Source organism: Leptonychotes weddellii, chromosome 8 (assembly GCF_054177405.1).
Source record: "Leptonychotes weddellii isolate Sample4059 chromosome 8, ASM5417740v2, whole genome shotgun sequence".
NCBI classification, from domain to species: Eukaryota; Metazoa; Chordata; class Mammalia; order Carnivora; family Phocidae; genus Leptonychotes; species Leptonychotes weddellii.
Window position 1 is genome coordinate 16,180,107 of NC_138376.1, and position 27,650 is coordinate 16,207,756.

At 43.3% G+C, this 27,650-nt stretch overlaps 2 protein-coding genes, 1 non-coding gene and 1 pseudogene across 6 annotated transcripts in view; 1 reads left to right on the top strand and 3 right to left on the bottom strand.

The window, feature by feature from the left end:
- Positions 1-3,078, bottom strand: part of SNRNP48 (small nuclear ribonucleoprotein U11/U12 subunit 48) — a 51,557-nt gene extending 48,479 nt beyond the window's left edge. For all 3 annotated transcript variants that reach the window (XM_081827706.1, XM_081827707.1, XM_081827705.1), the window contains exon 1: positions 2,880-3,078. In XM_081827706.1, the coding sequence (XP_081683832.1) occupies positions 2,880-3,032 (153 nt within the window). In that variant the 5' untranslated portion in view covers positions 3,033-3,078. The remainder of the gene's footprint in view (positions 1-2,879) is intronic.
- A 49-nt stretch (positions 3,079-3,127) lies between these two features.
- On the top strand, positions 3,128-4,143 carry LOC102726627 (large ribosomal subunit protein P1 pseudogene; annotated as a pseudogene).
- A 3,241-nt stretch (positions 4,144-7,384) lies between these two features.
- Positions 7,385-27,650, bottom strand: part of DSP (desmoplakin) — a 46,325-nt gene continuing 26,059 nt past the window's right edge. Inside the window, exons 11-24 of one of the 2 annotated variants that reach the window (XM_081827709.1) lie at positions 27,320-27,472; positions 25,585-25,739; positions 23,142-23,268; positions 21,928-22,129; positions 21,457-21,683; positions 20,612-20,778; positions 19,789-19,927; positions 19,068-19,261; positions 17,615-17,777; positions 17,068-17,151; positions 15,944-16,051; positions 15,325-15,423; positions 12,299-14,593; positions 7,385-11,307 (exon numbers count right to left, since the gene is read on the bottom strand). In XM_081827709.1, the coding sequence (XP_081683835.1) occupies positions 8,080-11,307; positions 12,299-14,593; positions 15,325-15,423; positions 15,944-16,051; positions 17,068-17,151; positions 17,615-17,777; positions 19,068-19,261; positions 19,789-19,927; positions 20,612-20,778; positions 21,457-21,683; positions 21,928-22,129; positions 23,142-23,268; positions 25,585-25,739; positions 27,320-27,472 (7,341 nt within the window). In that variant the 3' untranslated portion in view covers positions 7,385-8,079. The remainder of the gene's footprint in view (positions 11,308-12,298; positions 14,594-15,324; positions 15,424-15,943; positions 16,052-17,067; positions 17,152-17,614; positions 17,778-19,067; positions 19,262-19,788; positions 19,928-20,611; positions 20,779-21,456; positions 21,684-21,927; positions 22,130-23,141; positions 23,269-25,584; positions 25,740-27,319; positions 27,473-27,650) is intronic. The other variant, XM_081827710.1, reaches the window with a different exon arrangement.
- On the bottom strand, positions 16,695-16,801 carry LOC115944283 (U6 spliceosomal RNA). Its single transcript, XR_004078852.1, has one exon. It is a non-coding gene; the product is annotated as a U6 spliceosomal RNA (small nuclear RNA).

Here is a 27,650-nt window from a genome sequence, read left to right on the forward strand (position 1 = left end):
AAAAAAAAAAAAAAAGAAAAGAAAATGTGTCAAAACACATGTCAGACTCTTTAAAACATTTGAACTCTTCAAAGGTCACAATCCAATTGTCCATTTCTGTCATCCGGATACAGTCTTCATGTTCTACCTCTCTAGTTCTTCTACTTGGTCTTCTCTCAAGATGTCTTCCTTGTTCTACCTGTACCCCTTTAAATGTTGATGCTTCACATAAGTCAAACCAGTGACCTTTTGCCATTTGATATACACTGACTGGAAAATCTCATGGCTTTAATTTTCACTATAGAGAAAAGGCTCCCCAAATTTAGATCTTTAGACCTTGTTCTCTTTTGAGTATCTTATACAAAAAAACCCTAACAATTCAATATAACAAAAATAAATTCATTATATTCATGGTCACCTGACCCCAAACATGTTCCTCTTATGTCTCCCAGTTTCAATAAAAGGTCCCATTTCCTCACGCAGAAAATCACCTCTTCTTCCTCGTCATTGACATCTAATCAATTACCCAGTCCTTTTTACTCCTAAGTAACTCTGAAATCCCTCCACATAATCCATCCTCACTGTTACTTCCCCACTTCGGGACATCAGCATCGTTCTCCTGGATTACAACAGCCATTGCCTAACTGCTCTGCTTCCAGACCTGTTGTCCTTCCCATTCGCTACTCTGTGGCTACTCTGAATCCCAGGTCTGCCACTTACTATATGAACTTGGTCAAGGTATTTTACCTTTCTTTGCCTCAGTTTCCTCATCTATAAAATGGGTATAATAGGACTTTTCTCACAGAGCTATTGTGAAGATTAAATAAATTATACATGAGTTTATACACATAAAGCAATTCAAACAGGGCCTGGTACATAGCAAGTGTTCAAATGTAATCAATTACTAGTTTATTAAAAGGCAAATAGGATGATATAGTCTGGCTTAAAGTACTTCCATGCTTCCCCATTGCCCTCATTTAAAAACAACAACAAAAAAATCCAGATTCTTTAATACGGCTGACACAAGGACCTTTAAGATCTGGATCCTTCCCACCATCAGTCCCCTTCTTCTCTACAGCCTATGCTTGGCTATCTATCCTTAACCACCTTAGGTTTCCTGATCTGGTCACACCCTTTTGTATGGACTTCCCCTACCGCTGATGCTTCACCTAGCTAATTCAGCCACTGTTACCAGCTTAGAATTCACTTTATCCAGGAAACCTCTACTGTCCTACCAGAGCCTATAATAAACAGCTATTCCACCCTTCACAGACTTTATCACATTATAATGTAGGCTGATTTCTCTGGATTTCCCCTCAACTACAACCAGACGGCAAACTCTGTGTTAGAACCTGTGACTGCTGTTCACTAAACTTCAGTATTAAAACACTCTAGCAGAAAAGCGAGGCTTCGTTAACTATGTGGACTGCACCTATTCCAGGAATGATGGATGTCACGTACCAGGATTTTGAAACTAGTCACTCTCTTGAATATCAGACGTTGGTTCTGTAACATTTTGATGTACACTCACAGCTATTTGTCATAATTTTGGAATTTTACAAAGAAGTTTTAGAGAGGCAGCATAGCAATTAAACACAGAGATTCTCAGGAGCCAGAATCCCTAGGTTCAAAATCCCAATTGCTATTTACGAGCAGTGTGTCCTTGGGCAAATTACCACCTCTCTGGGTTTGTTCTCTCATTTATAAAATGTGGCTAACAGTACTCATTCGGTACTTGTAAGTATTAAACGAGGTAACTAAGGTATAGTCAGTGGCATAAGCAAAGTGCCATTTAAGTGTTAATACGAGAAATTTCAGGTTATTATGATGCTGAGTAAACAGTGTTAAGGGCATGGTAGGCCCCACTCAATAGAATTCACAGCTTCAAACACCGCTCTAAACAAATTTTAAAATTTCCACGACGCCTTTAACACAATAAATGTGAATTGTTTGTGTATAAATCAAACATGCCTTAGGTGTCTTCAGGGAATCAGGCATGTAATTTAAACCTGGGAGAAATTATTACAGCGTGATGAACCCAGAAAGAGCATTAGAGATCATGAATTATCCCACACTGAAGCGCTTCTCTTCCTCCCATCCCCCCAAATGAACAAACCAAAAAAATCAGGATTGTTCATTCTAATACACCTACCTACATTTTTTTTTTTTTAAAGATTTTATTTATTTGACAGAGAGAAAGACAGCTAGAGAGGGAACTCAAGCAGGGGGAGTGCGAGAGGGAGAAGCGGACTTCCCACTGAGCAGGGAGCCCGATGCGGGGCTCGATCCCAAGACCCTGGGATCACGACCTGAGCCGAAGGCAGACGCTTAACGACTGAGCCACCCAGGTGCCCCTACCTACATTTTTTTTAAAGCAATTCTAATGTTCAAAAGAGTTGTCACCATCTCTTAGTGATACTCTCTAATAATCCTAGAATCAATGCTGTCCCCGTCAGAGGTGTAGAATTTTAAGGCAGAAAAAGGAGAACTGAACTCCCAAGCTCTCTTGACGCCGAATCTGGTGCAACTGCTGTATCCATGTGACAGATGACAAAGCAAACGGGCAATACGTCTGCTAGCAGCACTCTGAGGCCGATTCACCTATTTTCTAGATAAACCCCAGACCTGCCACCCCTCCTCACCCACCGCAGTTTTACCTTCTCCTCGAACCGAAGTTCCGCGGAAGGAGCGCCGCACAAGCGGCGGGCGCCGAGCGCTCCGAAGGCCCCCCGCGCGCCCCACCCGAGGCCCGCAGGCGTCAAGGGCGCCCCAGGCCGGGTCCCCGGCGCCCACCACGGCTCTGCAGACGGGCGGGGGCTCCCACGCGGATTCCTCCCCCGCCACAGAAGACCGCAGGCTGAGGGCCCCCAAAAGGACCCGGCGCGCAAGCCCCCATTCACCTCTGCCGCCTCCTCCCCGGGGTCCAGCCGATCCAGGCTCCAGCCCAGGGACGCCGTCACCTCCTCCAGCGTCCGGCAGCAGCTCTCCACGAACCCGCTAAGCTCCTGCTGCAGCCGCCGCCGTTCCTCCACCGGGGGCGGCTCGCCCTCCATGGCCGCGCCCGACCCGCCAGAAAGGAGTAGCCGAACTGGCGGCGCCGCGCGCGGGCCTCTGGGAGCTGTGGGCGGGACCAGGCCGCCACGTGACTGGAACCGCCTATAGGGAAAGGCCCGGGAAGGGCGGGAGCTGTCATTTTGAGAGGTGTTCCGGGTGTCTTCCAGGAGTCGCTGCTGGCGCAACTGCTCCCCGGTGCGTTTGCGCCTGGGCTTCCCTGAACTGCATTCCCTCCCGCCCCCACAACTTTTTTAAAAAATGGTTTATATCGCCCTTTCGTCAGCTGCCGCTAAGATGCTCTGTCCTTCCGATGAAGCTAGGCCACGTTGGGATGAGGTGTGCAAACGGGGGCTGGCGCCGGTTTCCGGCAGCTCCCGCAGGGCACTTGCCGGCACCGTGGCCTCCACCTTGGAGCTCGCCTGCATCTCCTCGGCCCTCATGCTGCACGACGATGTGCTGGCGGTCACGGAGGAGAAGATCAATGACTTCATTAAATGTTGAACCTTTCTGGCCAGGCTTGTTTGGAAAGGCCCCGGCCAGTGTTAGCATCGGGAGCCTCATCTCAACGTAGGGGCTGGTGGACCTGCCCCAGCGGCTCGCGCTGCACCAGCCAAGGTCCTGCCCGGTCCACCACTGCTGCCGCTGCTGAGAAGAACGTGAAAGCAAAGAAAGAAGAATCCGAGGAGTCTGATGGTGACGTGGGCTTCGGTCTTTTTGACTAAACGCCTTTAAACATGTTCATTAAAAAGCTGAACTGTTTTTAAAAAGTGGTTTATGTCTACAGAAGAGTTTAAAGAGTAGCACAACAAGCATTTGCATAACCATCCTCCAGCTCATTAGTTGTTAACATTTGCCCATGTTTGCTTTCTCTCACTCTCTCCACACACACACACACACAGAGCTCCACATACTTATTTTTGCAGAATTATTTGAAAGTCAGTTGCAGCTGCTTAAACCCCCAAATATGCCTGTATGCATCTCCTAAGAATAAGAACATTGTCCTACATAACTACCATACATGGTCAAATCTAAGAGAATTCATAATTTCATAATATCTTCCAATGTTCAGTTTATATTCAAATTTCCCCAGTTGTCCCCCAAATTCCTTTCATAGCCATTTCATTAGTTTTTTTCAAACCATGAGCTGTAATCGGCTATCGTCTCTTTTAACCTGGAACGTCTCCCCACCGTCTTCAAATTAAGTCACTGAATTTTGTTGGGAGCTGCAGCCAGTTGTCTTGTAGAATGTTCCTCTTTCTAGATTTATCAGATTTTCCCCTTATGATTAGGTTTTGTTCAAGCATTTTTGCAAGGAGATGTGTGTGACTCTTTATTACATCTCATACAGAACACATATCTTAAATTCTCCTTCTATTAGTAATGCTAAATTTGATCATTTGGTAAAGGTAGATGGTTATATCACTCCGCTGTATGACATTTCCCTCTGTGGGATGATACTTTGAGACCATATGAATGTCCTGTTCCCCAAAAAACTCACACAATCCTTCAGTGAACCTGTCATTATGTTAGGAGTTATAAATGATGATTCTCTAATACTGTCATGGCTTCTATATTTGTTAACTGGCCTTCTTAGCACACCTTCATTTTGTTGTTCACTATGGAATCAAGGGATTTTAAAAATTATTACCGATACAAGGTTTTAAAACTAATTATTACAGAGCACCTGGGTGACCCAGTCAGTTAAGCATCTGCCTTTGGCTCAGGTCATGATCCTGGGGTCCTGGGATCCAGTCCTGCATCGGGCTCTCTGCTCAGCGGGGAGTTTGCTTCTCCCTCTGCCCCTCCTCCCTGCTCATGCTCTCTCTCTCAGATAAATAAATAAAAACCTTAAAAAAATAAATTCATTATTACATACTCCATTACCATCATAATTCTCCTTGATGCTCCAATTGTCCCAAATTTGACCAGTGGAAGCCACTTAAACCACTTTGTGTCTCTATGATGTGTCCCATTAGTCCTTGAGTACTTCCTCTTCCTTGATTAACCCAAGCTTACTTTGTACATTTTCCTATCCAATTAAAAGGGCTGGAATCAGCCCTTTTAATTTCCCCAAGTGGTTTTAACTCCCAGAACCCAACCCCTCTTATATTATTTATTTTTACTTTTTTCAAGCCTGATGCCAAGTCTTTGCTTCCTTTTGTGCTTGTTTCTATCAGATGAAACTGTGGATGGAATTTTTGTGAATAGCTATTTCCATGGGCAGATAGTACAATTCTCTCACAAAAAAAAAAAAAAAAGGTGATGAGTATAAATAAGCACAAAAATAGTGCCCCCAAAATACAGAAATAGGCCAATAGCTGCAAGCAGCTGTGGGGTAAGGGATGAGTTCTGGTTTAGTTATACTCTGCCCACAACATCCCTACTTTTTATCTGCATTTACATGGTTAACCCAGCAGCAGTCTAGAAAATGTGAGACTTTGTGGATGTGAAATGATGATTTTCATCGAAAAATACATACATATATAACTTTTCTGTGGAGGCACGCTGTAGGTGAACCAAATAAAAACTAGCCAAGGTCAAGGATGTCCTCTCTCCAGGACACAGCCTATCCCACCTCAGAGCTTAATGACAACTTTGGCAACAGCCTGAAGGTATACTCTTTCAACCTGAAGAACTGCTTTACATTGATGCTTACTAACCTATTTTTTTTTTTTAAAGATTTGATTTATTTAATTGACAGAGAAAGAGAGAGTGCACAAGCAGGGGGAGTGGGAGAGGGAGAAGCAGGCTCCCTGCTGAGCAAGGAGCCTTATGTGGGGCTCAATCCCTGGACCCCGGGATCATGACCTGAGCTGAAGGCAGATGCTTAACCGACTGAGCCACCCAGGTGCCCCTTATTAATCCGTTTAATCACCATTCTTCCAGAGAGAACTTCTGACGCATTCTAGATTAGGCCCCTATTATAGGCTGAATTGTGTGTCATCCCCACCCCCACCCCAATTCATATATTGGAGCCCTAACCCCCAATGTGACTATATTTAGAGATAAGGACTATAAGGAGGTAATTAAAGTTAAATGAGGTCATAAAGATGGGGCTCTAACGTGACAAAATTAAAGTCCTTCTAAGACAAGGAAGACATACCAGAGCTCCTTCCCTACCCTTTACTGCCTACCATCCAGAAAGAGAGCTTTTACCAGCAGCCAACCTAAGAACACTTTTACCTTGGACTTCTAGCCTCCGCAACTATGAGAAAATGAATTTAAGTCACATAGTCTGTGGCATCTTGTTATGGCAGCCCAAGCTGACTAAAACAGTCTCCTAGCTCCAGCATGAAGATCTTCCTTCATTTTGCCCAACACAGCATTTACCACATATTTTTCTCTTCCTTTTCTATTACAAGGGCTATTTTTGTACGTGTGTTTCTACCATGGGATTCATAGCTTCTGGAACAATGCGTAGCACACAGAACTCAATACTTAGTGAATGAAGTTAATTACAAGTCCTCCAGCTTGGGAGGGGAGCAAGGAGAAGAAAAGGAGGTAAGACAAGGAAGAAATGAATGCTATTTTCACCCAAAGTCCCAAAAGGCCCCAACAATTTAAGTATTATCTTACATATGATCTTTTTTGTTCTTCACAATTAGCATCTCATTTGTTTGCCTATCTTCTAATCTATGCTATAAAATGTTTGAGTATATTAATAGATATTGCTGACATATGAAAGTTGTCCCTCTGATTGCTTTATATGTATCTCTTGTCCCCACCCAGGCTGCAAATGTCTTGAAGTCAGGGGGCTTGTAAATTCTGTTGAATCCTCATAATACCTAGCCTAATACTAGACATAGTAAGTATTCAGTAAGGTCATGTTGATTTAATGACAAATGTCTGAATTTCAAAAGTTTCTCTTTGATACAAAGAATAGGCTTAGATCTCATTGTCCTTCAACAGAGAGCCAAGAATTCTTCAGGACTCGTTTTTATAGGTTCAAGGACAATTCTTTCCTCTTAGGGGACAAAATGAAACCCCACGTATTTGGAGACTACCCGAATGGAATCTGACCCACTTCCCATTTTTCTAATGGTATTGTGGTGACTTTTGCCCATGCTCCTTAGAACTTATTGTCCAGAATAAACAAGAACTGGGTATTGACCTGTGGCCTGGACACAGGCTTCTTTCCAAGGACTCTGCATACAATAGGCACTTGAGAAATGTTGGAGAAACTACAAAAGACCAACGTCTAGCAAGAATTCGGGAATAAACTGGTTTTTTTTTTTTAATAGTCTTAATAGGGACTTAGTAAACAGGAGGTTTTAGACATATCGTACAATTAACAGAAAGATGCTGATAACTACCTTGTGTGTATAAACATATGAAATCAAAACGCAAAAGCTTCAAAAGTCGAAAAGTTTATTGCCAGAATAGCAAACTTCATAAAGACACCTTTTTAAAGTACATAGTAAATGACAAGCAAAATAAACAGAAAACTTTGAGCAAAGAGAAGCAAAGATTGCTGCTATCACTCACATATAGTCAAATTAATGCCAAACCAAACAGGTGCATGTAAGAGTATATAGGTTACATAATCCACAATCTAAAACTAAAGGAGACTCGTTCCAAAATGTTTGGGTTTGGGGTGGACTATTCTAGGGAGAATGGGAGAGAGAATTTTCTCCTAATACAGAAAATGGAAATATTTAGATGAGAAACAGAATGATGACTAAAGTGTCCATGAGCAGCTTAATTTCATCTCCAAGAACAGAAATCTGTATTATAGGCCAAAAGAAGTACACGAATCGATCAAAAATCTAAACACAGAAGGAACAGACTCTAGATTCAATTTGTGCTATCCTTACAACTGATTGTCACTTCATACACACTACATCCAGCGTGTTATGTACTTTGGGTGAGCTAAGAAGATAAAAAGCCAGAACAGCCTTTACTATTTGATTTCAACCAAGGTTATGTCTTCTTAATCATAGAAAGCTCTGTCACTATACTGCAAGCACTAGATTTTCTTTTAGTAAAGTATTTAGTAAAGTGAAAATTCACATAAATGAAGCCAAGGAAATAGCAACTAACTGACTACTAGTGCCCAATAGAGCTACTGCTAAAGGAGTAGGTGTAAGAGTAGGAAGAATTCCCCGTTGCATCAAAGCTTCCTCTCCGGGACCCACTGCGGGAACCAGAGCGAGAGCCGGAGCGGGATCCTGAACGGGAGCCTGGGGCAGAAGACATGTTATAAGGGCTAGGCAAGCCCTTAGATGAAACAGAGGCGGCCTCCAGAAGGCGAAGGCCGGTGATATCTTCCACCATGGAGCGATTCATGGCATCCTTATAGGATATTTTTAATTTGGTTTTGGGGCAGGTCAGGATTTTGGCATAGCTGCTGGTGTCTTGCAGCCTCTGAGCCGCTCTGCCGTCGATGAACCCCTTCCTGATGGCTTCTTCCGTGCTTATCCTCCCATGCACTTCTGGGTCCACAAGGCCTCCGGTGAGGTACTGGAACTCCAGGAAGCGCTGACCTGCCTCGTAGGGGAGCCATTTTTCTTTTACTGCCTCTGCTGCTGACATCTTCTTCTTTCCCTTCACGCCTTCAAAGCCAATGAAGGCTTTCTGGGCGGGCTTCAGCCTGGTGGCCATATCTTGGTCAATCAGGCCCTGGGAGACTGCGTCCTGAAGTGACAGCTTCTGACCTCTGGTTGGGTGGATGATGCCGCCCGTGCAGGCCTGAGCCTCCAGAAGCCTCTGACCAGTGATGCTATCAACAATGCCCCGCTCTATTCCTTCCGTAATGGAGATCTTCTCTAGGTTTTCTGTGTCAAAGATGGCTGCAATGGGGCTCGATTCTTCCAGGGGGTCGGACAGAGAGCTGCTCCTGATGGTTATGTTCCTGACACTGGAGATGGTGGAAGTCTTACTTACTGACTCGTGTCGTGAGTTGTTAAACACATCATCGCTGACAGCGCCCCCCATACCACTGCTGTTGCCGCCAACACCGTTTTTCGAGGAGATCATATCAGCAAACTGAGTGAGGCTGAGGCTGCCGGATCGGTACTGATCAAAGAACTTCCCGTCAATGAGGCCCTTGTCAACAGCGTCTTGAATATCATACTGACTGCCCGTCTTCCTATCTACCAGGACCACCCTGGTGGAGCCATCGGACCCAGTGATGGTTATTTCTTCCCACTCACACTCCTGCTCACACAGTTCTCTGAAGGTTTCATAATCTATCAGGCCCTTCTTGTAGGCCTCCTGAACAGACATCTCCTTGTTGGTTTCTGGGTCAACGATGACCACTCTACGCTTCCTGAGAGTATTCTTTTGTGATGTCTGCACCTCCTTCTTCTTTTCTTTCAGGGGCAGAAGACAGAGCCCGGTCTCCTCATCTTTGATACATCTTTCTTTTAGTTGCAGATAGGTAAGATTTTCTTCTGTGTTGGGGTCAAAAAATCCTTTCGTATCGTCACTCGGATCTGAGAGAATCTCACTGAGCTCCTCATTAAAGTAGCCCCTCTTGTAGGCCATGTCAACTGGCAAACGATGGCTCTCCTTCGGGTCGATGATCCCGCCCGTCGCGATCTGTGCTTCCAATAAACGAATGCCATGGCCCTTTTCAATGAGTTCCTTGTTCATGGCTTGGAACAAAGAGATGATGTTTCCTGTTTCAGGATCATTATACCCGGTGACCGCTCGTTCTGCAGACAGGAGCTTCTCTTTGAACTCAATGCCCACCAGGCCTCTTTTGTAGGCTTCCTCCACCGGTAACCTCAAGTTGCTAACAGGATCCACTATAAAGCCAGTGGCTGCTTGGGCTTCCAGCAACTCCAGAGCAGTACCAGGTCGGACCAAGCCTATTTTCATGGCCTCATAAATGCCAAGCTTCTGCTTCGTGGTCTCATTGTATATGCCTGCTATGCAACTTGAACCCTGAAGGAAGTCTTTAATTCTCTCGCCAACCTCGTCATAAGAAATCTGACCTGATTCCAGTTCATTTACAGTGGATGGTCTCAATATACCAGAATCTACCAGCTCAGAAACGGTCACCTGTTGTCTGATTCCTTGGAAGGACATACTTCTCTTCTGCACCGACAGCAAGAGCAGACCAGTGTGTGGTTCGATTCTGCACCGTTCCCTCAGTTGCATGTAACTGACTTTCTTTTTGGTGACTGGATCCACAAAGTTTTTCTGACTATCTCGGGGATCATTCAGGGACCGATACAAATCTCTGTCAATCAGCCCATGGGCCAACGCTACATCTTTTGGCAAAAAGACGCTATTCACGGGGTCCACCACACCCCCTGATGCAATCTGGGCCTCCAGCAGGCGCATTCCAGTTTCTCTGTCGATCAGATTTTTCTTGATGGCTTCCGAAACCGAGACCGTCTTGCCCGAAAACGGATCGTCAAAACCAGTGACAGCTTTCTCTGCAGTGTATATCTGCTGACGGTCATCGAAGTCAATGAGGTCCCGAGCGATAGCATTGTCCACAGTCAGCTTCTCATTCCTGTGGGGGTCGATTATACCGCCTGTAGCTGCCTGGGCCTCCAGGAGCATGACTGTGGATTCTGGGGTGATTAGTTTCTTTCTCTTGGCCTCCACCAGAGAGTACTTCTCCTTGGGGGAAGCAGATGCCCCAGCAATAGCTCCTGCACCCCGAAGGAAAGGCTGGATTTCAGAGGCAACTTCTTCCACTGACTTTTTCCCCTTCAACAGTTTGTCCAAGGTTGTTTTGTCAATCAGCTGGCACTCGTAGAGCTGCATGGCCGTCACCTTCTTCCTCAGTCCATCGAACACCAGCTTGGAGGAGTCAACGGTCCACTCGCACTCAGTCTGGGTCTCCCGATGGGACCCGTAGGGGCGCTGCTTGAGCTTGTCGATTTCCCTCTGAAGGCGGGAGCGCTCTGTTTCCAACTGCGACTGCGTCTCCCGGGTGGAATCCTCCAGTTTGCGCCTGTACCGCTCCTCGATCCTCTTGATCTCTGCCTGCAGTCTCTCGATCTCGCTCCTGAAGCTGTTCTTCTCTCTCTCGCTCTTTTCTCTTTCCGACTCGATCTTCCTAATGGTCTCTTCCTTGCGGGAATACTGGGTTTTCCACTGATTGAGGTCATTCTGGATTTGCTGTTTCTCACACTCCAGGCGTTGTTTCAGCCTGCTTTCCGCCTCCAGCGTTGTCTTCAGGCGAGTGAGCTCGTCCTCCAGCCTCTGCAGCCTGCTCTTGTCCTGCTCCAGAACTTTGATCTTCACCAGAAGGCTCTCTCTTTCCTGCACCACCTGAGTGCACTGGTTCTTTGATTCCTGAATCCTGTTAGATGCCTGGAATTTAAAAAGAAAGAAATGGGAAGAAATAATGTTTTGATTGTATCATATGGCGATCATAATTCAATCTCTTCTCCTACATTAAAAAAAAAAACTTATTTGCCTGTGTTCCTCTGTGTTCCTTTGCTATGCTGCTATTTTATCTTATAAATTCATGAAAAAAAATTCCGTAGATATAGGTTGCCACTTTGATAAATGGCTTCATACTTACTATTTTTTTTTTTTTTTTTTAGAAGGAACTAGGAGAAGTTGTAGACCTCTCTTGTTCTTAACAGGAATTATGGTTCGAAAAAAGATGGGGAGTTTTGTCCCCCTGCTACACCTACATACCACCTGTTACAACTATACTAACATGTTTAATAAAGCAAAATAAATCTGTGGACATATACGCACCCCATACCCAGCCCCACACAAATATTGTCTACAGAAGTCAAATGTATTAGAACTTCAAGAAGGCATTTTTAAATTAGGGGTTAAAAGAAGAAAAGGCAAACAAAAAGAAACATATGAGGGTCATGATCAAAAGAGAATAGAATAATGCATGCAGAAAAATCATGTAAGCAAGAAAGAAAAAGTGATTTTAAAATTGCATAGAAAACCCCTTTAATAAGGCTTTTATTTAGAAAAATTTCCGTGAAAAGTGCAGGTCAGAACTCACTATGCAAGAGCTATCTTCTAGAAAATAGAGTGGAACATTCAGAAGACAAACTCTGAGCTGTTGTACCCCTGCTGATGTTCGAAAAGCCTGGCCAGACAGAGGTTCCACATAGACTGGCATCGACGCAGGGAGAGAACAGAAGGGCAAACAGCACTGAGATCACTTTAAAGCAGTGGCCTGGGTTACGACAGATAGCAGTACAGCAATAAACAGAAAAAGCAGAGTGTCTGCGAGCAGCCAATCCCAGGAGCAGAGCACAGCCGAGATGAGATGAAAGTGGAGTGAATAATTTCAAAGACAGTGAAGCTGTGATCAAATATTTGTGAATACCTCTAATGCCTGCTTTTGGAATTTCTCAATTTCCTGTCTCAAATTTTCCCTCTCTCTCTGTAAATCATTAATCAGCCCCTGCAGTTCCATGGTCCGGTTGTTGCTGATCTGCAGCTGGCTCCTGAGTTCAGAGATGGTCGTGTTTTTGTCACTATCCGCCTCACTCCGGCTCCTCCTGAGGTCGTCGTACTCCAGCCTCAGGTTCCGAAGCTCTTCCTCCAGCATCAAGTGCTCCTTGGTCAGGTTCTCTGTGAGACACTGCAGCCTCTCGATTTCGATTTTGCTTTCATTCAAGCTTCTGCTCTTATCCTCTATCGCCTTCTGGAAATGCTCGTTCCTCAGGTGAGCTTGTTTGACACTTTCCTGCTCCTGAAGCAACTGCCGCCTCAGGGCCTCAACCTCAGAGGAGAGCCTTCTGAGCTCCTCCTGGGTCCTCTGCTTGTCCCTCAGGTGGCTGTCCAGCACTTCCCTCTGCTGCCGAAGGTCATCCTCACTGCGTTTCTTGACGATGGACGCCTGCTCCAGCTGCTGGGTCAGGCTGGTGATTTTTATCGCCTGCTCCTTCAGAGACCTCCTCATGCCCTCCAGCTCATCCTCCAGCTTCTTCCTTTTCGATGAGTCTTCTGAGGCGGCCCTCCTCAGCCGGCTCAGCTCCTCGTCCACCTTCTGCTTCTGCAGCTGCAGGTCCTTCAGAGAGCTCTGGAACCGCGCAATGTCCTGGTCCCTCACGGTCCTCTCCTGGGAGACCCTCTCGTAGTCGAGCCTCAGGCGCGTGAGCTCTTGCTCCTGAACCTTCAGCTTGCCGATCGTCTCGGTTGCACTGCTGTTCGCTTTCTGCAGCTCATACTGGGCCCTTTGCAACTTCACGTTCTCCTCTTCCAGGCACTTCCGTGCGCTGGTTTCCGTCTCTATCAGTTGCTTTAACCTTTCTATCTCCTTGTTTTTGTCCTGGATCGTCTTGGCAGCGTCATCCAACGACTGCTTGTATCGCACGCTCTCCTCGGTGCGCATCTGAGTGACCTGCCTCAGCTCGATCTCCAGCTGCTGTTTCCTCTGTGACACCTCGGTGCTGGTGGCCTTCTGCTGCTGGGCGTTTTCCTCCACCCTCCTGAGAGTCTCCGTGGTCTGGGCCAACGTGTTCTTTAGCCGCTTTACTTCCTCACACAGGCTCCGGTTTTCCCTGGTGAGGTTGTCGATCTGGGCTCGGTAGCCACTGGTGTCCTCTTCCTTCTGCATGGTGAGCTGGTGGATGGTTGTCTTGGTGACGTTGATCTCCGTCTCGAACTGGTTCTTTAAGCTAATGATTTCCTCATCATAATTGTTTCTTACCTTAGCCAGTTCATTCTCATATTCCCAGCGGCGCTTGGCCTCCTCCTGAAACTCAGCTTTGAGTCTCTCTAGCTCCTTGTTTTTGTCCTGAATGGTCTTTGCAGCCTCCTCCAGGGACTGCTTGTGTCTTGCGTTGTCCTCGGAGCGCTGCTGGATGACCTGCTTCAGCTCGATCTCCAGATGTTGCTTCTTTTGCAGCATCTCTGAGCCACAGGCCTTCTGCTGCAGGGCATCCTCCTCGGCCCGCCGCCGCTGCTCGGTGGTCTGCAGGATGCTGTCATTGAGCCTGACGATTTCATCCTTCAGGTCTCGATTTTCCCTCGAGAGGCGGTCAAGCTGGTTTCTCAGATTTTTGGAATCATCCTCTTTCTGCATGGATATCTCCTTGATGGTGGTCTTCGTAATGTTAATCTCTGTTTCATACTTGTTCCTTAAATTACTCATCTCCTCATTATAGTGGTTTCTTACCTTTGCCAGCTCATTTTCATATTCTCTCTTCCGGGCGCCCTCCTCCTGCAGAAGAACCCTCAACCTTTCTATCTCGTACTCCTTCTCCTTGATGGCCTTCTCAGACTCCATTTTCTGCCAGCCAAGGCTCTCCTTCTCACACTGCCTGGCCTTCTGCAGCTGGTCATAGTCACTCTTCTGTTGGTCAAATCTGTCTTCCACGGCCTTCCTCCTCCGCTTCTCGTCTTCGATCTCGTAAGTCAGCCGGGTGATCTTCTCGTTGAGTTCTTTTATTTGGCCATAGCACTTGTCCAGGTTTTGCTTCGCTGACTTCCCATCCAGCTCCGCCTGCCTCTTGAGCTCCTCCAGGCTCACGAGCTTGGCTTTGAACTGGGAACATTCTGCCTGGTATTTCTGCAGGTTCTGATCCAGGAATTTGTTCTTGTTGCAGTTTTCAGAATTGGCATCCCGGGCCAGTCTGAGCTCCTCTTCCAAAACTTCAATCTTGGTATTTTTCAGCTGGGGAAGCAAAAGCAGAAATTAGGTTGAAAGAAAAACATTTCACATTGTAAGCCCATCACGTGGTCTCATTTCTCTTTACACGCCCGCATACGTGCGTGCACACACCACACACACACACACACGCAGAAGCACACATATAGAGTGATATGAGGGGAAAGCTACTAGACAAGAACGCATGCTATCTGTGTTCTCGTCACAATTCTTCCATCAACTATCTGTACGATCTTAGCAAATGATAGAACACCTTTGAGTTTCCCTTGCCTCGTCTGTGAATGAGGCAATTTCTTCCAAGATCAAAAGCTTGAGATTTCATGAATTATGTTTCCTTTATTTCAAGGTAGAAGGTTTTCATATAAACTCAATGCGTGTATTAGAAATGAGGAGTAAATGAAACAATTATTCAACATAAAACAATCCAAATCCAGCCAGTCCAGGATGTTCTCTTCCTTAATTTAACACACACACAAACAAATAAAGCAAATCACTTGACCAAACGATAAAGGAAATTACTGGGGTTTTTTTGTAAGGTAAAGTAGCTAGAATTTTGTAAATATTACCTAACTCCATTCAGAGCAGTGTCCTGGATCACAGAACTAACACCTGACTTATGAACAAACTATATACCAGTGAGTATGTCCAAATCCAGGTTATAACAAGGCAATAACAATAATAAGGTTCTATTCCATTTTATTTTCTGATCCTCCAAGGAAATAAAGTAAATAAATTACCTTCAGATCTTCCAAACTCTTCAGCATCTCACTTAAGAATCTATAATAGTCTCCAGACCTTGTAAGTAGTTCTATGTACCGAGCATGCATATCAGCAGCCTTGCAAAAGAAGGAGTGAAAGAAATTATAATTTAAAATTGAAAAGATAATTTAAAGAGTGAACTCCCTTCATTCATGTGTGCTTATTCCAAAATCTAGAAGTACAACAAAGCAAAGGGCTGATAACATTGTATTCCAACCTCATGACTCTAGGATGTTTCTCCTAAGCCATCCGACAGGTGATGTTCTCTGACATCTTTGGGAAGAAGCTGTCTTTTAAAAATCTACTAGACACTTTCCACTTGTTAAAAGCCTCCCTCATTAAACCTAGACTTTAAGCCCAGTTTCTGCAAAGATTCTAGCATAGAAACACTAGATAGAGACTTCCACTGACCATTTCCTAAAATGCATCGGGTATTGATGGCTCACGCTAAGGGAGCATAACCTGCTATTAAACCTGTTTTGAGTAGGTACCCTGTAACAAAGGGTGCATTCAGGGTCTGCAGGGAAGACAGGAAGGGGACAGGGAAAAGAGAAGATGCAGGAGGGGCAACTAAGAAACATGTAATGACATAGTTACCTCTTGCAGAATCACCCCAGAGGGAGACTGCACCATGGTTCTCTTGATAGGTATGTTCAGGAGAGTCTCCAGGCCTGAGGTGTATGATGCAAGCTGGAGTTCATAATCCTGCCGAATAAAAAAGTTTAAGATAAACCTACCTAACGGGCTTAAAAGAGTCACTGACAGCTACAATTCCACGGTTTTAAATAAATCATCAAGCTGTATTTCTAATGACCAACCCCAAAGGTTGTCATGTACTGATGGTGTCCAAGCAGCTAATATATTACATTATTAAACCAAGTAGTACATCTTTATATACCAAATGAAGATTTTTGCACATACTACCAGTGTAAAGAATGAAGACCAGCTCATTCCTGTAGATACTGCCAATGTGCAATGAATTCAGGTTAATGGATGACAAACTTTCTACAGTCTGTTCAGGAAAGAATACATAAAGCCATAATTGCTATCCTCAAGAAGTTTATAGTCTTTGGGGCACCTGGGTGGCTCAGTCGGTTAAACATTTGACTCTTGATTTTGGCTCAGGTTATGAGGTCGAGCCCCACATCAGGCTCTGTGCTCAGTCTGGAGTCTACTCAGGATTCTCTTTCTCCCTCTCCCTCTGCCCTTCCCCCTGCTCACGCACGTGCATGCACGTGCACTCTCTCTCTCTAAAAAAATAAAAAAAAAAAATCTTTAAAATTTAAAAAAAGAGGTGTGTGCTCTTTAAAGTAAATCAGAAAATAATGCAGTTAATAATAGAGATTTTTAAAATCTGGAACACTTCACAAATTTGCATGTCATCCTTGTGCAAGAGCCATGCTAATATTCTCTGTATCATTCCAATTTCAGTACATGTGCGGCTGAAGGGAGCACAGTTAATATTTATTCTTGATGAAATGCCAACATTCAGGGCGCCTGGGTGGCTCAGATGGTTAAGTGTCTGCCTTCGGCTCAGGTCATGATCTCAGGGTCCTGGGATCAAGCCCCGTGTCAGGCTCCCTGCTCAGTGGGAAGCCTGCTTCTTCCTCTCCCTCTACTGCTCCCTCTGCTTGTGCTCTCTCACTCTCTCTGTCGAATAAATAAATAAAATCTAAAAAAAAAAAAAGAAATACCAACATTCTTTGTCGAAGCTAACATACCTTAATCGAATTTGCACAAAGTTCGGCAATTTTTTGAACTTCTTCTGATTTGTCTCGTTTGCCACATATTTCATTGTGCAAGTTCTATATAAAAAATAAAGTATTTATAAACATCAAAGTGTATAAATAATTTTACATAAATGTTATTTCACTGTCGAACAACTGTTTTTCCTCAGTTTATTTCTCCATTCAATGACCTCACAGTTAAACCTTAGGAGATGAGCATGTTTTCTCCTCAGAAAAGAGAAGCACGAAATCTTCAACTTTTTTTCTCTAAGAGGAAACTTTCTAATCTGTGCTCTTTTCTGATCCTAACACTTCAATTTATAAAGATACTTTGCTACAATATTACATTATTTCTAGTTCATAATTGATTTCTTTGTAAGTATCTCAATTGTTTTTTTTTTCCTCCAGGCCTTCTGCAAGCATTCACAAAATGAACTAGTAATATTAAATATTGTTTCGAACCTAGGTACTGCTATGAAAACCAGAGGAAAATACAGCTCACACCTAGCGTTATCTAAGGGAATGACCAATTGGCTTGTACCTTCTGCTCATTCAAAAATCGCATGACTGTGTTGGAGTCACCAAACTTCATGGATTCTAAGGAATCCTGGCGGCGTTTGGCATCATAGAGCCACTTGCAGAAAGCCTGATAGTTATCACGATAATTCCTCAGTTGCTTAATTTGTTTCTCCAAGTCCCACAGTCTGGAGAAAACAGGATAAAATTGTTAAAGCAGTGCCACTGTTCCCGAAAGCATTTAACAGAGTTATCACGTGACATCACACAGTATCACCCAGTAATTCTACCTGCTGCATGCTCAAGAGACCTGAAAACACGCACCCATACAAAAAGTTCTACATGAATGTTCCTAGGGATATCTTTCATGATAGCCAAAAAATCATCAACGGATGAAGGAATAAATAAAATGTGGTATAGCCATATGGTAGAATATGATTCAATCATAAAAAGGAATGAAGGACTGATACATGCTACACTAGGGAGTAACCTTGAAAACATTATGCTTAGTGGGAAAAACAGTCACAAAGGACCACACACTGTCTGATTCCATTCATATGAAATGTCCAGAATAGGCAAATCTACAGAGACAGAGGGAAGACAGGCGGTTGCTTGGGACCCAGAGGGTTGGGAGGTAATGGGGAGTGACTGGTAATGGGAACAGGGCTTTTTTTGTAGGGTAAAGAAAATGTTGTCGATGTCGATTGTGGTGATGGTTACACCTTTCTGATACACTAAAATCCACTGGACTGTATACTTCCAATGGGTGAATTGTATGACACGTGAATTAGTTACCAATAAAGACGTTTGTTTGGTTCGTTTTGATCAATAAAGATGTTTTCAAAAAAGGAGTTACTAGGGCGCCTGGGTGGCTCAGTTGGTTAAGCAACTGCCTTCGGCTCAGGTCATGATCCTGGAGTCCCGGGATCGAGTCCCGCATCGGGCTCCCTGCTCGGCGGGGAGTGTGCTTCTCCCTCTGACCCTCCCCTCTCTCATGTGCACTCTCTCTCATTCTCTCTCTCAAATAAATAAATAAAATCTTTAAGAAAAAAAAAAAAGGAGTTACTAAAAGGAACTACATCAAAATTCAGGATACTTTTAAACCTTCATTTGGAATAAGGCATTTCTTTTGTATAAGATGTAATTTTCTTACATTTCAGAAGAACACTCATTCAAAGCATCTACTCCTTCCAACAGTCCTAACAAGAGTTTATAGGGCCCAAAAGAGACTGAGCAATGGCTTCCGCTTTTTCCTAAGAGCCTGGAGAGCACCTGATATGGGTTGATTCAAGCTGGTCTATTGTGATTTAGCTACTTCCCACTGCCAACAAAGCTACCTCCAGGCAGTCCAAGAATAGAGAGCCCCTTGTGCCTACCTTAGACACCAAACCAAACCACTACTTTTATAGTGATTATTTCAAGTGACATTATCTTGGAACAACCAAATAGGAAGAAAGCAGCGAAAGAGGTTGGCACACCTGTAGTCTATCTGTTTATCTATTTTTTGCCAGCGGTCTGTCAGCTGTGTGACTTTGTCACTGAACTTGCCCAGGTCCAGGTCATAGAGTGGATACTGCTGTGAGGTCTGGGAGTGGGTCTGCTGGGCTTTCTGCAGCTCTGTCTTCATGGTGGCCAAGAAGGACTTCTTCAAGTTCAAGTCATTTTTGATTTTCTGTCACAGGAGAAAGAAAAGAGTACAAATTAATCTCTTGGAATACTTGTATTTTTAAGTGACAATCAATCCAGGAAGATGTATTTACTGATTGCATTTTCCAGTATTTATGTCCATGATCTAGTTCCTTATGCTACCCCGTTAATAAAAGATTCGGTGTGAGAAATTCATTTGTTTGCGAAATGCTAAATACCATAGTCTATTCCGTTCCTGAATAATTGTAACACATATGAACGTTCTTGAAGAGGAGAAGTCCTGTAGTAAAGGAACCAGTTTAATTATGTTTAACTCTGCATTCCCCAAACTCATCTCACCACAAATTACTTAGGCACATAGTTCCCGCTAGCACACTTTGGAAAACAGTGTCCTAGAGATAAAGACAGACGTCAACCATGTATGGCCAGTGAAATCCAGGAATCCTCAAGACTCATAAAAACTTAGTGAAGCCTCAGGATTGGGGACTGAGCAGTCCTGCATTATTTCCCATAACCCAGGGCACTGTGATAACGGGATGTAACTTCGGTTACCTTCAGCCCACAGCGGTAAGCTTCCACCTTATCCAGATCCAGGCTCACGGTTTCCTCTTCGGTGAGTCTGGCTTCGTACACCTTTAACATGTCTTCTGTCTGCAGGATGGCCTGGAGTAGAGCTCTCACTGTGCATAAGCTGTAAAGAGCCAAGGAGGCCAAGAATATTGTTGGTGATGTAATTAGCCTTTGAAGGTTTGGCTCTGGCCACTTTTAATGAAAGAATGTTAAAGCTGATAAAAATTCATTTTGCCTATTTTACAAGCTGCAGGAGGAATAAACTCCCTCCCTCTGCCCCTGCACCATGATTCAGACAGCCCTTGTGCATTCACTGAAGATTTCGAAGTCCTGGCTCTTACAGATATACCTTAGCTGTAAGATGCATTAGATTTCACCACAGTGGAATGAACACCGAGGCTAGACAACCCTCTCTCAGAAGCACAGAAGAGTGTAAGTAAGCCTGTAGTGAGTCGAGAAACTGGAAGACAAGGCCGCAGTGAGTCAAGCATAGAAAGCGGGGCGCCTGGGTGGCTCAGATGGTTAAGCGTCTGCCTTCGGCTCAGGTCATGATCCTGGAGTCCCGGGATCGAGTCCCGCATCGGGCTTCCTGCTCGGCGGGGAGCCTGCTTCTCCCTCTCCCTCTGCCTCTCTCCCTGCTCATGCTCTCTCCCTCTCTCTCTCTCTCTCTGTATCTCTGTGTTTCAAATGAACAACAACAAAAAAATCTAAAAAAAAAAAAAAAAAGCATAGAAAGCAAAGGAAGTCTGACAAAATGAAGCCTGAGAACAGCAAAATGTCTGTGGTCGAGGTCAGTCGCGTTTACCTGTTTAAGTAGCCATCTGTAACACCATTGATGTTTTCCAGTTTCTGGAACAGTCCAAATACCTCATTCTGTAAATAGCAGTATTTTTCTGAACCTCTGAAGTTAGCTAGCATATCTTTCAGCTGGTTGAGAACTTCAGCAATTGCTTGAGAATCGTTCTGCACACTCTGTTCAAAAAAAGAAGGAAAGTGCTAGATTTAGCTGTCTGATTCTTATCATCATTTTTTGTCCCGAACAAGTCCACTAAATGGAAAAGACTCAAGAGACAGAGTTGACATTTCCTTTCCTTCTTCGGGGAGGCCTTTTCGGTACTGTGTAAACATGGCCCTCTTTCTTAGGGTATCTATCTTGCATTTCCTAATGTGGTGCCCAGGTGTGGCTGAGCAGAAAAGATCCCGGAGCGGGGAGTTAAAACACTGGGGCTACGGTCTCAGCTCTGTCCATGGCTTTGAGCTTTTCCCAGCCCCCCTCCCCCGCCCCATCAAATCTCTCCGTGTCAGTCTCCTGTCTATAAATAAAAGTAATTCCACCTGTTTAGCCCGTATCATAGGTGGTTTCAGGCAGCAACCAAATTAATGTTTATGAAAACTTTAAAAATGAACGAAGTACGACATAGCCTGATTCAGCAACCCATAAACCAACACAAAGATGGCTTAATCCCCAGCCTGGCAACCTTCTACAAATTTGGAGGCATGGCAAAGAAAAAAGGAAATCCTGCCAGAAGCCTGTTTTCTTGAAAATTAGTGCTTCTTCTCTATAAATATTTAAACCAGTAGTTTTTTTAATTAGTTTGCAGATAAATTCAAATATAGCTGGAATCAAGCAAAACAGTACTGGATGCCTACCTTGAGCTCATTTATTTTCACTGTGATGTGGTGCGTAGACCCTTGGTCTGCTAGAAGGATGTTTTTAAGGGCCATTCTGCCCTCACAGTGCTCCATCTGCCTGCGAACCTTCTGGAGCTCCATCAGCATCCATGTTTCCTGCTTGTCGTTTTCTCTGTTGGTTTCAATCACTTTATTATGGTTGAGATCTTGGCAGGAACTATGATGAGTGATTTCAGTTGTGGTTACTGTAAAAACATGTTAGGACAGCAAAAATCAGAGAATTCCTAGCTAGAAGGGTGCTCGGCCTCAAAAAATACCCATACTGCACAAACTGTAGCTCCCTCCTTTGATTTGATCCTGAAAATTTAATGTATAGATGACTTTTGATATGTTATTTCCCAAAGAAGTGATTCTGAAACTAGTTGTAAGCAAACTACTTTCTGTTAAAGCTGTGTGTGTGGTGGATACAAAGAGAAAGACGCTGCACACCTGTCTGGTGCTGGGGGTGGCCAGGGAGCTGTATGACCAGGGTCTGGTAGTGCTTCTGGGCATCCGTGAACTGAGACTGCATTTTCCGCTTATCATCATCTCCAAACATCTCCGAGCCCTGGCTGTTTCTGATGAACTCTTGGTAATGTAGCTCAAGGTCAGATATTGTCTTCATGTAATCTTCCTGCCGCATCGTTTTCAGCTGGAAGTAAACCAGGCAGGAGTGTTTGATTGTCCCCATAGCGTGACCAAGAAGAGTGCCAGAAAAAGCCCTATGCTATCGGTGGCTTAAGGCAATACTTGTCAAAGGCTGATTAAGATATAAAAGGTCTTTGGGGCTCCTCGGTGGCGCAGTCAGTTAAGCACCTGACTCTTGGTTTCGGCTCACGTCATGATCTCAAGGTTGTGAGATCAAGCCCTGCGTCAGGCTCTGCGCTCAGTGTGGAGTCTGCCTGAGATTCTCCCTCTCCCTCTGCCCCTTCCCCCCTCGTGCTCTCTCTCTCTCTCAAATAAATAAATCTTAAAAAAAAGAAAAAGATATAAAAAGTCCTTGAGGATTCCAAGTTTGCTCCTCAGAGCCATGGCAGTGGGTTGTCTATTTTTTTCCTGCAGAATTTTATTCGCCAAAGGAAATATTACTCAGAAGTCGCAAACCTAAAGCAGATCATAGCAAAGCTGCTCTGACTGAAAAGAGAAAAGGGGGAGTAAGGGGAAGCACCAGATGTATCCATTCTGTGCCTCTCTCCTCTCTGCTGGCCCTGTCATCCCTAGAGGACCCCCTTAAGCTAGGATTCTTCAGACCATAACTCAAAAACCACTGATCTAGAGAACGAATGCTGTGGATGTTATTTCAAGAATTCTATCCCACCTTTTACTTCTGTGCTATCCAGTTAATAATTTATGACCTAGCTTTCCATTACATCAAAGGAGAATAAGATCCAAGGTATTACAGGACCACATACCTTTTCCATGGTACTTCTGGCTTGTCAGGAAACTGTAATTTGTACTTCTGTTTGTACCAGAGCCAGCCACTTGTGAATCCCTCCCACTCTATGTGGGATGGACCCTAACCACTCAGGCAGGCTGAGCTGACTCTCCTGATGACATACAAAAGCATCAGCTGCACTGCTAGGAGGTCTGCCTGGCAGAAACAAGCACCACGGGGGGCAGTGTGGAGCCTCCTCCAGGCAGCCCGAGGGGTCCTGAGGATGTACCTTGGCGATAGTCATGGCCCTGATTTTCTCAATGTCGATCATGCAGTAGTGCCAGGACACCAGGCTCTTCATGTTGATGTACAGCTGGTTCCACAGAGCCAAGATGGCCTCATAGTACTGCTCAATCCTAGAAGGCACAAGGGGAAAACACACTGGAGTCCCCAAGAACTAACAGAGTAATGGGCAAATGTATACTTTTTAAACACTCAACATTTCAATGGATCTGGACTAAGTTACTCTCCAAAAGTTCATTCTCAGTGAACAACATTAGTAGAGGTAATTCACTTTGTTCTCCTGTTGTTTGTCAGCAACTTTTTAATAGACAGAAGTCTAACACCACGCAGGATGACAGGGAGAAACCGCTCATGGGATGCTGATGGCTACTGCAGCTTGGAAGCGAGCACGTGGGCTTGTTATGTTACCTTCCTTATTCTGTGTATGGCTGAGGATTTCCATAATAAAAGGTGGACAAGAATCTGCCGCAGACAATCAGTACAATGAATGCTCTACCTGCTTGTTGATGAGCAGGTATTAATATGAAGGGAATTTTATATTTGTGGCTACCTGCAAAATTACTGATAGTCTAAAAAGGGAAGAAGAACTTTGAAACAATGCCCTCAAGATACATGGTAGGAATTGTTTCCTCACAGACATCTGGATCCAGGAGGCACAGAGAACTCCCATCAAAATCAACAATAGCAGGCCAACACCAAACATATTGTAATTAAATTTGCAAAAGAGTGATAAAGAAAAAAATCTTAAAAGCAGCAAGACAAAAGAAGTCCTTAACTTACAAGGGAAAACCTGTAAGGCTAGCTGGAGATTTCTCAACAGAAACTTGGCAAGCCAGAAGGGAGTGGCATGATATAGTCAAGTACTGAATGGGAAAAGGCTGCAGCCAAGAATACTCTATCCAGCAAGGCTGTCATTCAGAGGAGAAGGAGAGATAGTTTCCCAGACAAACAAAAACTAAAGGAGTTTATGACCACTAAACCAGCCCTGCAGGAAATATTAAAGGAGATTCTTTGAGTGCAAAGGAGAGACAAAAAGTGACAAAGACAAGAAAGGATTAGAAAATATCTCCAGAAACAATGACAAAACAAGTAATAAAATGGCAATAAATACATATCTATCAATAATTACTTTGAATATAAATGGACTAAATGCTCTAATCAAAAGACATAGGGTGTCAGAACAGATTAAAAAAAAAACAAGACCCATCTATATGCTGCCTACAAGAGAATCATTTTAGACTAACAGACAGCTACAGAGTGAAGGTGAGGGGGTAGAGAAACATTTATTATGCAAATGGATGTCAAAAGAAAGTCAGAGTAATAATACTTATATGGGACAAACTAGACTCTTGTTTCTGTATTTTTATCCTGCTTTGGTTAGGGGTAGTAATGGCCTCATGGAATGATTTTGAATGTGTTTCCTCTATTCCATTATTTGTAAGATTTTGATAAAGATTGTCATTAATTATGTATTTTTAATGTGGTCTTGAGCTTTTCTGTGCCAGGAGATTTTTGATTCCTAATTTAACTTTCATTCTTGTTATTGGTCTACGAAGATTTCCTATTACTTGGATTCAAGATTCATGATTCAATCTTGGTAACTCGTGTATTTTTAGGAATTATCTGGGTTTTTTTCCCCCTAAGTTATCTGATTTGTTAGTATATAATTCTTTAGAGTAATCTGTTATCACACTATGTATTTCTGTAGTTAACTGTTGCACTGTTTTCTCTTCCATTTCTCATTTTGATTTTTGAGTCTTCTCTCTTTTTTTTCCCCCTTAGCTAATGTAGTTAAAGCATTGCCAATTTTGTTTCTCTTTTTGGAAAAACTGGTCATTACTTTCAGTGTTATGTTATTGTTTATTCTGGTCTTGATTTTATTTATTTCTGATTTTTCTTTGTTCTTTCCTTCCTCTACTAAATTTCAGCTAGGTTTCTTCTTTTCCTGGTTGCTTGTGGTATAATGTTAAGTTGTTTATTTGCACTTTTTTTCTTAATACAAGCATTCACAGGTAAATTTCACTGTAATATCTGCTTTTGCTGCATCCCATAGGTTTTGGAATATTGTGGGGTATTTTCTTTTGTTCTGGGACATATTTTGATTTGCCATTTGATTTCTTATTTGGCCCATTGCTTGTGCAGTAGTGTGTTGTTTAATATTTACATATTAAATATTTACTATTTAAAAAAAAAGAATTGTTTCCTCCGGTCCCCGTACACAGTCAGACATTCTCTTTTACCTTCCAATAAAAACTGGAATCTTCAACATAAAGTCGCATAACAATGCAAGGGGACCTTCCTGAGGCTCCTTTTTTCAAGGGAGGGGATTTTAGTGAAAAAGAGTATGTCTGTGTTTTTCGTATAAGCATTTGCCCTATTTCTCCACACTCGCATTCACGTTGTGGCTACTAGAAACTTCAACAACTTACTTGCACGAGAGGTCTACGGCCAGAGGATTTGGAGGAGGGATAATCAGACCGACAGAAGGGACGAGCATGTCCACACCTCCAGGACCCGTCACATACCACTTGCTGCGCTCATTATTGTCCTTCAGGATGCACTCATCCCCTTTGTGCACGATTTTCTGTAAGGCAAGTGGCCCGTGTTTTGGCTTTACTCATGAGTACACATGTTTATCTTTTTTTCGAAAGAGAAATAGAGATAAAACTGTGCAAACCATTTGAGCTTTTACCTTATTATTTTTCTTTATTTTATTTTTTTTAAATAGGCTCCATGCCCAGTGTGGAGTCCAACATGGGGCTTGAACTCACAACAATGAGATAATGACCTGAGTCGAGATCAAGAGTCGAATGCTTAACTAACTAAGCTACCCAGGTGCCCCTTATTATTTTTCTTTAAATGAAGATGATCTTTATACATCCCAACAATACTGATGCTTTAAATAATGCACCAGAGCCTAAAAGGTGTGTATAAAATGAATTAGGTAAAGTAACTTTCTAAAAGACAGCCTGGGGAATCCATCAGTAAAGTGAGAAATCCTTTTGTAAAGCAAAAATTCACCCCATGGCTTTCCTATTTTTATGAGTTCATATTTTACATTTTAGATTTACTATGCAAAGTTACTTGCCTCACACATTCGCTCTTAAAATTTAGAAGTAAAAACAAGAAATTCTGGCATCAGGTCCCCAGAAAAACAACTTTCTAAATTAACTCCACCATCCAAATACCTTATTTTTTAAATTAACTCCATAGCTTCTTGAAAGGGGTACACTTCGAATATGACAACTATCCTCACTGGTGAAATGTAACAAGCTTGATATTTACGTATTTCAATCTCTATTTCAACTTCTCCTCTCCATGCAAGTTCTTAAAATATTTTTTCCTGCGAGAATAAACTCCATTGTTTTAGAACATTTATCTAAGCAACTGATCATATTTCTTAAACCCTCCGTAATTTTTATAAGAAATCAGAGCTGTGGGAATTACATAAATAACTAGTAAAACCAAGTCATCTTTCCATATAGATGGTTGTATTTACCGCAGAGCCCGCAGAGTTGATGGGCTCAGTGACTGCAGAAAATCTGCAATGATAGTCACTTCATATGCAGCATAATGGTCACATTTCTCATTTCTTTTATGTCAGAAATTCAAAGATCTTTCAAGAAATTTAAAGACTTTAAAATCTAAGATTTAAAGGGTGATCACAAATAAAGTTTTGCATATTAGAAGAAGAAAAGTGTTAAGACTTAAAATGAATAGTCTAGGGACGCCAGGGTGGCTCAGTCGGGTTAAGCGTCTGCCTTCAGCTCAGGTCATGCTCCCAGGGTCCTGAGATCTAGCCCCTCGTCGGGCTCTCTGCTCAGCGGGGAGTCTGCTTCTCCCTCTCCCTCTGCCCCTCGTCCCGCTCCCTCTCTCTTTCTCTCTCTCAAGTAAATAAAATCTTTACCAAAAAATAAAATAAATAAAAAATAAAATAAAATAAATAGTCTATAAATAACCGCTGTCCTAATTATTAAAAACTGTGCTAGGACTTAGAACAGAGCTGCTGCATTTTTCCACAGCTTGCTGCTTTGTGTATGAAAGAAAGGCATTTTCTGTGCTGCTCACTGAAACCTGGATTAAACTCGACTCCCTCTATTGACAAAACTCTCTGTGTAAAGAAAGGGAAAACTTGGGCTTCATTCTGAATAACCGAGTGCACACCTGGTCTTGTTTGTAGTCACAGAGAGCCCTGAGAATGATGGGTTTGTTGCTTCTATAGTCTGGGTTCCGTGGTTTCAGCTGCACAATCTTCTTGGACTTGTTTACCAAGTTCTGTACCTGACGCTTGTATTCGAGGATTTTCTCTCGTTCTTTCTGCAATTGCAAATAAGATCGTGTTTTCATCACATAAATACTCTGAATTTCAGAGAAGAGCTGCAAGTGACACCAAAATAGCTGCTACGACATGACAAATAAGAAATTGCTATCATTGTCTGAGCTCCAAAAAGCTACAAATTCCTCTATGGGCAGGGACTCTCAGGACCTTTCATAA